The 12,280-nt window shown below is 47.0% G+C and overlaps 2 protein-coding genes across 3 annotated transcripts; one reads left to right on the top strand and one right to left on the bottom strand.

The window, feature by feature from the left end:
• Positions 1-1,048: 1,048 nt before the first annotated feature.
• Positions 1,049-3,577, bottom strand: LOC6900835 (uncharacterized). Its single transcript, XM_002135157.3, has 4 exons — positions 3,398-3,577; positions 2,375-3,340; positions 1,884-2,252; positions 1,049-1,820 (listed from the first exon to the last, which is right to left on the bottom strand). Exons 1-4 carry the CDS (start codon positions 3,466-3,468, stop codon positions 1,193-1,195), a joined length of 2,034 nt encoding a protein of 677 aa, XP_002135193.3. The 5' UTR covers positions 3,469-3,577; the 3' UTR covers positions 1,049-1,192.
• A 1,349-nt stretch (positions 3,578-4,926) lies between these two features.
• LOC6900836 (RNA polymerase II degradation factor 1) lies at positions 4,927-11,930 on the top strand. Of its 2 annotated transcripts, none has more exons than XM_033382716.1 (2): positions 4,927-6,107; positions 6,196-7,660. In XM_033382716.1, exons 1-2 carry the CDS (start codon positions 5,035-5,037, stop codon positions 7,442-7,444), a joined length of 2,322 nt encoding a protein of 773 aa, XP_033238607.1. In that variant the 5' UTR covers positions 4,927-5,034; the 3' UTR covers positions 7,445-7,660. The 2 variants fall into 2 exon arrangements, with proteins under 2 accessions (XP_033238607.1, XP_033238608.1); XM_033382717.1 differs by lacking the exon at positions 6,196-7,660 and adding an exon at positions 11,251-11,930 and having other exon boundaries at positions 4,928-6,084.
• Positions 11,931-12,280: the final 350 nt, after the last annotated feature.

Genomic DNA, 12,280 nt, shown 5'->3' on the forward strand with positions numbered 1-12,280 from the left:
ACCCCAAACCCCATATCTATACCCATACCCCATACCCATATATATATCATGTGCTGGAATATTCATCCATCCTTCCCACATAGCTATATAGTGTAATATTTTTTTTTTTTTATATTTAACAATCGAATATTCCCCGCCTCCCCATCGTACGATTACAAGCATACAATATTTATGGCTGCAGCTGCACTACACAAAAAAAAAAACAAACATATTTACAATGTGCTATGTTCATAGTTTTTAGTTAGGTATCTTTTTCTAAAAACCACAAACACGACCCTTGAAAAGCCTATTTAATTTTAAATGACAAAAGGAACTTTTTAAGTTTTTCTACAAAACAAAAAAGAAGCCCACAAATCTTTTGAAAAAAATCTATATATAAAATATATGTACATTATATATACTATAAATATATGTACACAAAGGAAACGAACATTCACGAGTGTATAAACGGTACAGCAAATACAGATCAGATTTGAACTAATAAACAAAATACTATTAAAATGAACTGCACTATATTTCCATCACGTATAATAATTAATACTTATGCTTTGTAAATATGTTTAATTTGTATAATACAAATTGAAATAACAAAATTTAATTTTTAAAATTAAATTTAATTAAGAATAGGAGCTATTACTTATTTTAATAATAAAAAACCGAAATAAGTTTTTATTTCATCATTTTTATTATTATAATATATACATATACATATTTATTTTCAATTTTCTTTTGGAAATAAATTGTTTTATAACTCTTATTCTTAATTAGTATTTTTCAAATTGAAAATAAAAATAGTTCTTCAATATTTCAAAACTAAACTCTATTAAAAATCAGAAACTAATTTGTATTATAAAAATTAGAGTCCCTACGGTCCCTGTTTTAAACCGACCTAAAAATGAGAACTTATTGTAAACGAAAGTACAGAAAGTAATTTGGGTTGGCATAGGGTGCTACAGCTCTCATAGCCCCAGATCTCTAGGATTTCTGTGTAACCTACGAATATTTCGAGGGATTTTCAGTAGAAAAACTCGATTTTTCTTCGGAAGGGTGTGTTTTTCAAGAGTTTTTTAAGGTGGTAAAAAAGTATTCAACGTTTAATTTCGAGACATAGAGGAGAACATGTCGTCCGAGTCGTGCACATTTCACGTCCAAGCGAGATCTGAGAGTCGGCCTGCTACACCCGACACTTGGATCAACAGTTTTTGCCTCCAATTCTGCGGGCCACTCCAATCTGGCCAAAGGGGGAGAAGTCACGGGGCTGCGCTGTGGGAGAATAGCCAGGGATAAGAGCCTGCCTCAAATGGCTGATGTGGGCGGCTGCAGTTTGGCGTTTGGGGCATATTAGGTTACAGCCCTGGTTACAGCCCAGGCTGAAACTCTGGTTGCAGCTCATTCTTTCGTCGTAGAGATTGTTCTTCTTCATCAGCTCTGGCCCGCCGCCCACTTTCCTATCATTTTTCTTCTTTCCTTTGGGCCCTGCGGCAGCGGCAGCTGCTGCTGCTGCTGCTGCTGCTGATGGTCTTTTCCCTGGAGCTGCTTCCTTGCCCTGGGGTTTTTCGGGTATCTTCTCCAGAGGATTCGGCGCACAGCAACTTTGGCAGCCATTGCAGCAATTGGGATTCGGGTACCAGTAGTAGCAGCCAGTGTATGGGTTGTAGCAGTAGTAGTAGGGCCAGCAGCAGGAATTGCAGTTGCCATTGCAGCAGATTTGGCAGGAACTGGGTGGTTGTGGTTCTGCTGCTGGTTCGCACTGATCTGGCGTGCAATTAGATGGGTACTTATTGGACTTTCCCGATGCCGTCTGCGTGCATTCGTCGGAACTGTGGAGAGGCCTCGCTGTAGGGGATTGATCTTAATGGCTAATGTTCTCGGGGATAACTGACCTTATCATGCAGCTGGTGTTGCAGCAGAAGGAGCGCATCGATGGTCGCGAACTGAGTGCAGGGGGACACGTACAGGGAGCATTCGCGGTGGATGCGTCAGGCGTTACAGCCTTTGTGTCTTCCCCACTTGGCTGTTGGGTGGAAGGCGACACTGATGCGTTTGATTTGGCATCGGGTGCAACTGCAGGGGAGGCAGCCTTCTTGCCATTTGTATCGCTTTTGGAAGGTTTGCGTTTCGGTGACGATTTCTTTGTCCTCTTGGGTTCGCCCTCACCCGTCTTGTTGGCCATCTCTAGGTCGATGGGCAGCTGGAGACAGCAGTCCTGCAAACCATTCGCTGGATAACACAATTGCAGCGATTTGAGCACGCTGCAGATGACATTGGACAGATTAATGCCTCGATCTCGGGCCTTGGGCTATTTAATTTTGTACTATGTGTGGCTAGAGCTAGAGCTCCATTTTTTTGAATGGGACTCTGACGGGAAACTCACCGCTGAAAAGCTTCTACTTTTCGATTGTACTGATCACAGCCTTCTCCATAGCTCTCATTCTTTTGTGGCGATTTCCTTGAATACAAATCGCACCGAGCTCGACATGTGCACACGAGTTCCCCCGTGCAGGGATCAAACTGTTGCCCACGTTCGCTGGGCAGTCCCGCTGCCCGTACTGGGGGACATCCAGGAGGCGTGCCAGCCCCATATTGCCCATTGGGAAAACCAGGCTGTGAATACGGTGATCTTACGGGTCCAGGAGCTCCGCAAATATTTGATGTTTGTCCATCAGCCTCATATCTCTGCATACCTTGTGAACAATATCCTGGCATACATTTTGGACCACAACAGGTCATACATTGTGCGCCACACCCCAGTGGCATACATCTTGGATCTGCATACCTTGTATTTGGTGCTGATCCTTCAGGTCCTATAGCTCCGAAAGGTCCTATTCGACATCTGGGTATTGGGACTTGTGTCCCCGGAAGAGGCATTCCTCCTTGTTGAGGGTAAACACCACACTGACAAGGAGTCATTCCTTGCATCATCTGAGTGCTAGGAACCGTACCCTGCTCGGATGATCCTTCTTGGGCAGCCCGACTCTTAGCTCCTTTACCAGGCATGCCAGACGGTCCTTGTCCTTTCCCAGGCGTCTTTTTAGCCGTCCGCTTTGGTTCATTGTTTGCCCTAACAGTCTGTTTAGTTCCGGCCTTAGTCTTCGGTTTTTCTGTTTTCTGTTTTTGCCCCTTTTTGTTGATTGCTAAAGTCACCTTTTTACCCTTTCCCTTTGCTGCGGCATCTTCCGGACATTTTTCATACCCATCCTCCTCGGGTGGACAATCCGGCTGTTTGCACAGAAAGCATGGAGAGCCCATGGCCGAGAACTTTTCGAACTCCTGCGGACAGTAGAGGGGCTGCTGGAACGGATATCTAGCGCAACATTGGGGGCATGGCCTGAAAGGAACTCTGAAAAAAAAAAAACAGGGCCTGAAAAAAGTGCTCCAATATTTTATTTATACTTACCCTCTATACACCGCCTTGCAGTTATAGCAGAACATCAGAGTCTGAGGCGGATCCCGTATGCATGCGGACATTTTGAAAAGACAACTACGACAATTGTTAGCTCCTCACGATTACAGCTCCAACAAAACTCATGGCCAAGGCTAAGAGAACTACAAAAACAAAGCATCTAGTCTAAGATAAAATGACAACATTTTAAAAAGTTCTTGATTGCTTAAACTAAGTCTAATGGTTTGTTTTTCTTGTATACAGACAGATAAACGAGTTGGTATGTTTTGAGGCGCGGCAAACCATTCGTATTCTCACCCCCACCCACAGGTGTTTGTTCGATCTCCCTTTGCATTCGAAAGAGCGAGACAAACATTCCATTGAGCCTCTCCTTCACTTTCCTTCGGCAGCAGTTTTTGCAAGCAGCGAGAAGCTGAGCAAAAGCAAATGCAAATTTCCAATAGGCATGCTGTTAGGATGCGCCGCCGGTGGCCGGAGAGGATGGAATGAGAGAGCAATTAGGAATAGACCGAGAAAGAGAGCATGGAAGCCTTGGAATTGGAACGAACACCAAGTCACGTACGCATCTGTCTCGCTCTCATTCATTTGTTCGTTCGTTCGAGGCGTGCGGTTCAAAGTCAGCTCCGCTCCGCGTTTGCGGCCGCGAAAATGCGAAAAATGGTGGAAAATCCTGCGGAAAAGTGTCGCGCAGCTGTGCAGTGAAGTGTAGAAGTGAATAAACATTAAATATGTCCCAACAGTTTCGTTTAAAAGCAAAGAAAGTGAGTGATCGAGTGCGGGGGCGAAATGGCATGGAAATGGCATAAAGGCAGAGGAAAATAATTTGTTTTTTTTCAAGTGAAGTGCATCAAGTGCTACATATTTGATATAAGCATATTATTTGATACATTAATAAACTTTTTCCATGGCCAAAGTGCTCGTTTAGTCGCGTGATCTTGCGCTGTGGTGTGTGTGCGTGTGTAGGAATGATGCAGAAAAGGCGCGAAGTTTTTTCTCTTTCATCTTACACGAAGGCGCAAGGAGAAAGATAAGAAAGCGTAAAGAAGGAGCGAAGGCGCGCTCTCGTTGTAGGTGTCGTCCTAGTATAAGGTGCGGCATTCCAAGTCTTGGCATCTGTCCCTCTCTCTCGCACATGCACTTGATCAAAAAAGTAAATATCGTGGGAGGGGCACCTCTCCTTGTGTTCTTATTGGAATCAATTTACGTGAACAAATTATGTGTGCGGAGCTGACTTCGGCGTTAAAAAAGTGTTAAAAAAGCGTTAAAAAAGCGTTAAAAAAGCGGCAAAAACGGTAAATACGCGAGCGGGAAAAATATTGCAGAAAGGAGTGCACAATTATGAATGAAAAGGTGAGTTTTATTCTCTGTTTTTTTTTGGGTTTATAAAAAGGTCGCCCTCGTTTTTGCAAGTTTTAAAAAGTTTCAGCTTAAAATCCAAGAAATATGTACTATATACCATTCCCCAAACCAACACGTTATCGAGTTGTATTCCCAGACATTTGTTTTGTTTGATCTACCAAATCCTAGTCCTCTTCGAAACCTATCAACTTGAATATAATATAAAATTCATCGTATGATGTCGGAAAACTTAAATTTGTTTGTGTGAACGGAAGTATTGTAGAATTGGTTGAATGGCCCCCAACAAAAGCTACGGTGCCAGCGCAAGGACGACAGGCGCAAGGACGACAGGCGCAAGGACAAGCGGCGTAAGGTCAAGCGGCACAATGACAAGCGGCGCTGGTCCCTATCGGAGCAATACGAGTCCCGAACGTGGACGCACCCGAAGGGCCACTCCCATCGTCTATCCGGAATCGGCGCTCACGAGGTCAAGCACATCCCACACCCAGACACGCAGCCGGATCGGAATGCAGCTGCTTCGGGACCTGGCGCAGACTCTGCCCGCGTCCCCATCACGGATCTCGCCCACAACAAACGGCAATGTGCGCCGCGTTCGACACCGATCCAGGGTGGAACAGAATGGACCGTCGGAATTGGTGTTGAATAGATCGGTGCCCATGCAGTCAAGGACAGCGTTTGGGGGGCCCGTGCCCATGGCCGTGGGGATACCGGTCAGAGAGGTGTCCGGCAAGGATATTCCCAGGAGGGTGAGAATCAGGTCCCAAGGCAAAGATGCTGGAGAGCGCACTTTTAAGAACGAAAGAGCCTCTATCTCCATGAGCAACACTAGTACCGCCCGAAAGATTCCCATGCGAACAGACTCCAGTCTTAGCCAGCAGTACAAGAGGTCTTCCCACTCGCCCCAATCGCCTATCGTCATGGTGAGCGCCCCTGCAAAACTGGATAAGCCGGTCAAAAAAGGAGATACAGTAAACCAGGACATAGAGCAGGCTGCCGGACTTGCCGATGAAAACAAGTCCGTGGCGTCTGCTCCAAAGCCAGGTGAAGTAAAGCCCGTCGCTGGCAATGAGGATAAAGACGAGACCTTACAGCCGGAGAAAGTGGACCCCACCGCAACCGCTGGGGCTGGGGCTGAAGACAAGACTGAAGCAAGTGCCATGTCCCAGCCGTGTATGAAGATCTTTCCGTGCTTCCGTGGGGAATATCCCACGCGCAATCGGCCTGCGCCTTATCAGTGGTTCGAGCAAACCGGATTTAATTCTGGTGGCCCGGGCACTAGCTCTGGCAACGCAGGCAAGGAAAACATTCTCACCACCTGCGAGGTGACCGAGGAGACCTTTCTGAGGTACGTTCTGCTAGGGTAATTCCCATTCCTATTGATAAAGCTATAAATGGTGTTTTATTTGCTTTCCTCCCTGTCCTCCCTGCCACAGCATCGGATGCGATTGTGATGAGAAGGCTTTATGGTCGTCGGGGCAGGGGGCTTCCCAGTTCATGGGTGCGCTGCCGGGATCGGAGCAGGGACAGACGCCGTTCAGAAACATTGCACCGCAGCAACAGTGTGGACCGTCCTGTATGGAGCAGCAGCCACGGTGTATGCCCCAAAGCCAGTCATCTCCTGTGCAGCGCCAACAGCCAATGTACGGATGCTATCCCACTCAGAACGCCTCGCAAAACATGTACAATCAACAGCAACAGCAGCAGCAGCAGCATCAGCAACAGCAGCAGCAACAGCAGCAGCAGCAGCAACAAAAGCAACAGCAGCAACAGCAGCAGCAACAGCAGCAGCAGCAGCCCAGCTGCTGTGGACTGACCGAAATGCTGGCCCAGCAGCTGCACCAACAGATGCAGGAGGCGCAGGCCCAGATAGCACAGGTCCAGCTCCAGTTGAACAACGCCACCCAGCAGACAAATGTGAACGATCAGATCGGCAACGAAGAGCCGTATTGGCCAAGCAAGGACTCGGACAAGGAAGACGATATGGGTGGTGATGATACGGGCTACACCACTGATCAGTCCTTGAATATCTCGTGCTCATGCTCGGCGATGTATCAAGAGCCGCAGGAGGAGGAACCGTTGCATGCGACTGGATCCTGTCTGATGATGCCCCCCTGTTCATATCCGCCGCCAGCACAGCCGCCATTTCAGTTTCCCGATCAACAGGAGCAAAATCCTTGGCAACAGCGACCTTCTCGACCTTCTTGTCAGCAAAAGCAACAGTTTCCTTGCCAGCAACAGCAGCAGCAGCAGCAGCAGTTCCCATGCCAGCAACAGCAGCAGCAGCAGTTCCCATGCCAGCAGCAACAGAAATTTTCCAACGAGCAGCAGTTTCCGTGCCAGCAACAGCAGCAGTCATCTCCCCCTCCCTGCCAGCAGCAGCAGCAGTCACCCACTTCTCCCTGCCAGATGCAGCAGCAACTGTTGCTGCACCTCCTGCAGCAGCAACAAAATCTGATACGGCAGCAACAAGAGCAGCAGCAAAACCAGAGGCCCAATCAGCAACAACAGCAACCCAACCCGGGTGCAAAATTCTACCGACCGATGTCGGGAGCAGCATCCTTTCAACAGCAAAATCAGTCGCAGCATAATATGTGCCCCCATTTGTCGCACTGCTGTCCCAGCTGCGGCTGCCAGCGGTATGGCAAAATGCGCTACATGATGCCGCGACGCTGGCCGTGCTAACGGTTCCAATCGAATTGTTTTTAGGGTACCATGTACAGATATAGATACAAGTCAACCGGTAAACCAGGAAATATCTGTGCAGGGTACGCTTCTACGGCCCACAATACGATGGAAGAGCTTTTCCTACCTAATTTTGCAATTCTTCCGGCTAAAATTGATGCCAAAAAGTCAACAATAACACAACAATAAAGTCTGAAATTGGTTTTCAACATTAAATTTATTTTATATTTTACTAGCTACCCCGCCAAATCATTCGCCGAACTATCGTGAACTATTTCTGTTGCTCCAAACTATGTAATTTAGCATCCGTGTGGATCGCTGTGGTTCCCTGTGGAATCTGAAGGTTGGGGCAACGAGCACATCCCCGTTGTCATCTCCATTTCATTTTTAACCATCCCGTCTGGTTGCTCTGGATTTATTTCTGGATTTCTTTCGCCGGAAAGCGTAGCGTCGGTCTGGGTTGCCGGGTTCCAAGGGCGGAACCGGAATTTCGGTTTCTTCTCTGGTTCCGTTTTGGCTTCCTTCTCCGCTCCGGTCTTATCCATCGGTTTATTTGTAATTTTCTTTGTGATTGATTCATTTGGTTTTGGTTTACGGGTTTTTGACGAAGTCTTTGTTGGTTTGGTCGTTGCTTGCTTCGACTTCGGTTGTTCCTTTTTAGTGGGACGCGGGGCCCCAGCCCTTTTCGATGGTAAGCGTTTTTTCACAGGAGTGTTCCGCTTCATGAGGACTTTCTTAGCGGCTTTGTTGGGTATTCCTCGTCCTCGTCCTCGTCCTTGTCCTTGTCCTTGTCCTTGTCCTCGTCCTCTCTGTTCTACACGATCCGAGGGCGGATCGCTGCGTCTCACTGGCTTTGGCTTTCGCTTGACTGGAGCTCCTTTGCGCCTTTTAGCCAGTGGTGGCCCCTCAATGGAGGACTCGGATCCCCATGCTCTCTGGTCGAGGACCATCTGGCGGCGCTTCTTGGCCAATCGCGTTTCGATCGTATAGATTTTACGTTCAGGCGTTGACATGTTCTATGCTTATTGTTGTATGTTGTTTTAATGAATGATTCGATTCGGAATGAATCTGATATAGGAATCTATACCTGACGTATCATGTACAGCCTACTTGAAATGTAGAAATTATATTCCACCTCGGAGTATTTTGTTTAGTAACTAGCTGACCATTTGCGGCAAACCATTTGTGAACTATTTCGTTTTCATTTCGAGCCATTAATTGAATGTGCGAATGGACTTCTGGAACAGGTTTGATCCTGTATCCGTGCCGAAGAGCATGCCTTTCAATGGTAAACGCCCCCTTGCGTTTCTCAAAACACTAAACACACAATCGAATAGATCAGTGCATATTTAATTACTTTCTTGATTGTCTGGCAATTTCTATGGGATCGAATCCCGATTGAAATATGGTGGGTACAAAAAACTAAAAATGTATCAAAATAGTTCGATCCGTGACACGAGATTTTCATATACATATGTATAGATACATATATAGATATATTTACTTAATGTAGATATTTACTTAATATCCATAGGAATTTTTGAAGCCCAACTCAAAACATTCCCCTGTTCAAGGAAATTCTGGGTAGCTCGCTTGACTTACACACATATTTAAGGACCGCTGAGGATGTAGATGCTGTAGAAGTCTGTGACGCTTCTTCTGCTGCTACCACCTGCGGCCCTCATGGCAGTCGAACTTCACAGACTGGAAACCACAGAGGCGGCACTTCGAGTGAGGTCGAAGGGCTTCTTCTGCTCAAGAAACGACTCAGGCGCGAGTACATACGCACCGCACCCATGACCCGTAGGTTGACAGAGTCTTCTGGAGAGTGGCTAACCGGGTTAGGAAGAAATTGGCGACACAGAGGACCGATGCCGCGGATAAACTGCTATCGCAGGCTACAGCAGACGTACACTCAAACTATGCCCTTTGGAAGCTGAGAGGACGTTTCAAGCGGCAACCCACACCCCGCTTTCCGGTAAGGAGGTCTGACGGCTCTTGGGCTAGAACAGCAATGGACAGAGTGGAGGCTTTTGCGACTAATCTGGACGAAAGATTCACCCCATTCCGGACGACATCTAGTAGAAGAGCAACTTAGGTCCAAGAAGGCCCCTGGCGATGATAGGATTGACAATGTTGTGGCAAAGGCGCTACCAAACAGCGCTAATCTTTAATGCGTAGCTAAGATTAGCTTGCTTCCCAAAAGCCTGGAGATGTGCCCACATAATCATGTTGCCAAAGCCAGGGAAACCATCGGAAGACCTCAACAACCATAGACCAATTAGTCTCTTGTCGACTTTTGGAAAAATGTTTGTGCGCTACATCCTACAAAGGGTACTGGAGTCGTCGCTGGTCAAAACAGCCATGCCAAACTACCAATTTGGGTTCACCCTTCAGCACTGCCCACCCGAACAGCTGCACAGGGTGGTGGAACACATAATAGACGGTTTGCAAGACAAGCAGTACACTATAGCTGCTTACCTGGATATTGCGCAGGCTTTCGACCGGGTGTGGCACCAGATCAAAATGATGCTCAACCCTCAGCTGTATGATGTTATCAAAAGCTTTCGGAGGAAGACGGAGAGGACCCTCCGTGTAGTCCAGAATGGTGCAGCTTCTTCGATCAACACCGACACTGTACTGCCTATGATGGCACAGACAAACTACAGCAATACCTCAAGCTGTTTGAAAACTGGGCCTGCCGATGGAACATCTCCACAGACCCTGATAAATGTGCAGTGTCGCCGCACACTTTAAGAGTGGGCTCTAGCCCTGGTGTCTTCCTGCTTGGGAAACTCGTGGAGCAGCGTAGGAATCACACATACCTCGGAGTTACACTGGATGCACGTCTAACTTTCGGCAGTCACATCCGTAGCGTGGGGAGCATGTTGGTGGGTAAGGCCCAGAAAATGATCTGGCTACTTAAACAAAGCAAGAAGCTCAGTTTAAAAAACAAAGTCATGATCCACAAAGCCATACAAGCCCCTGTCTGGAAGTACGGCATTGAGGTGTACGAGATGGGATTGCCGCCAAGTCTAACCTTGCGCGGATCATGACATTCCAGAGTAAATTTGTGCGTAAAACCTCCGGAGCTGAGTGGTATGTCCGTAACCGGGACATCGCCAAGGACCTTAACGTACCACTTGTTGGTGATGTTATCAACAATCAAGCGAAGAGCCACCCTAATGTACTGGCGAGGCGTCTTGCCAGATCCAGATACCGGCGTAGGCTGGCCAAAATACACCCAGTCGACCTGCCCAACAATCATCCAAGAGGACCTCTGCCCTAGAAAACCTGGACAGATAATTGAACCAAATAATATCCTCATCCAAATTCTTTGACCTTGATAACAGGGGTTTTTTTTTTTAATTATCCTAATTTTTCTGTGACTATTGCACAAGTTGCTCTAACAGTAACAGCAAACGACATAATTTGTATCAGTGATATTATTTTATAATCAAAACTACCCAATACAATCCAAAATATAATAAAAAAATAAAAGTATATTTAAAAAGGAGTTTGTTTGTCAAATAGTATCCTATGTAGTTTCGGTCCAAATAATAGATTCTAAATTCCAAATTAAACCCAAAATTTTCGGCCCGAAATATTCTGCAACTTGCCGATTTTCGCTCAAAGCAATAGCCAGGTTGGATACCCAGCGATAATCTGTTTTTATTTTAATCGAGAAATTTGTAATTTCAATAGAAAGTTCGGTGGATGCCATGACCAAATGACGCAGCTAATGGCCAGCTCGTGTCTGTATTCACGGCAAGGCATTCAATTCTCACATTCTCACCACCTGCGAGGTGACCGAGAAGACCCTTCTGAGGGACAGACGTCATCCAGGAACATTGCAACGCAGCAACAGGGTGGACCGTCCTGTATGTAGCAGCAGCCCCGGCGTATGCCCCAAAGCCAGTCATCTGTTGTGCAGCGCCACGAGCCAATGTACGGATGCTATCCCACTCATCACAGCCGCCATTTCAGTTTCCCGATCAACAGGAGCAAAATCCTTGGCAACAGAGACCTTCTCGACTTCCTTGTCAGCAAAAGCAGCAGTTTCCATGCCAGCAGCATCAGCAGCAGCAGCAGCAGAAATGTTGCACCGAGCAGCAGCTTCCGTGCCAGCAGCAGCAGTCATCTCTCCCTGTGGCATGCTCCTATACGTATCAAAGGGTCGCTGTGGCACGATTTGACGACGTATGATTCGTCGTGTCTGGAAAGTCCATCCACTCCAGTTCTTCCGGGGGCATCTGTTCGAATATCCCGTAGAGGCGCTTCTGATTTAGGCACACACTCAATGCACTAATGTATCCGTTCCGTATGCACCCCTTGAACACCGTGTCGCAATTCATAGCTGTCAGTTCTTTGAGCCACTCCTCGCGTATTCCTGCGAGTTGGGATGGAATGCCTCTTCCGGTTGGGCCTGCAGTCCAGCATCAAAAACAAATCACCACCTGCAGCAGCAACAAAGGTGATACGGCAGCAACAGCAGCAGCAAAATCAGAGGCCCAATCAATAGCCACAGCCGCAGCAACCTAACCCGCGTCCAAATTTTTCCAACCGATGCCGGGAGCAGCATCCTTTTAACAGCAAAATATGTGCCCCCATTTGTCGCACTGCTGCCCCAGCTGCTGCTACATGATGCCGCGACGCTGGCCGCTGGAATTTTGAAATTCTTCCGATCTTCCGGTTAAAATTGATGCCAAAAAGTCAACAATAACACAACAATAAAGTCTGAAATTGGTTTTCAACATTAAATTTATTTTATATTTTACTAGCTACCCCGCCAAATCATTCGCCGAACTATCGTGAACTATTTCTGTTGCTCCAAAC

Source organism: Drosophila pseudoobscura, chromosome X (assembly GCF_009870125.1).
Source record: "Drosophila pseudoobscura strain MV-25-SWS-2005 chromosome X, UCI_Dpse_MV25, whole genome shotgun sequence".
In the NCBI taxonomy this organism is placed as follows: domain Eukaryota; kingdom Metazoa; phylum Arthropoda; class Insecta; order Diptera; family Drosophilidae; genus Drosophila; species Drosophila pseudoobscura.

What these genes read in the sequence shown, in the direction of transcription:
- LOC6900835 (XM_002135157.3), bottom strand. Translation starts at nt 3,468, where the DNA reads ATGTCCGCATGCATACGGGATCCGCCTCAGACTCTGATGTTCTGCTAT. An exon ending in TGCAAGGCGGTGTATAGAGG is followed by an intron (nt 3,341 to 3,397) that starts GTAAGTATAAAT and finishes TTTTTTTTTCAG; the next exon opens with AGTTCCTTTCAGGCCATGCC. An exon ending in AAAGTAGAAGCTTTTCAGCG is followed by an intron (nt 2,253 to 2,374) that starts GTGAGTTTCCCG and finishes TGTCATCTGCAG; the next exon opens with CGTGCTCAAATCGCTGCAAT.
- LOC6900836 (XM_033382716.1), top strand. Translation starts at nt 5,035, where the DNA reads ATGGCCCCCAACAAAAGCTACGGTGCCAGCGCAAGGACGACAGGCGCA. An exon ending in ACCGAGGAGACCTTTCTGAG is followed by an intron (nt 6,108 to 6,195) that starts GTACGTTCTGCT and finishes TCCCTGCCACAG; the next exon opens with CATCGGATGCGATTGTGATG.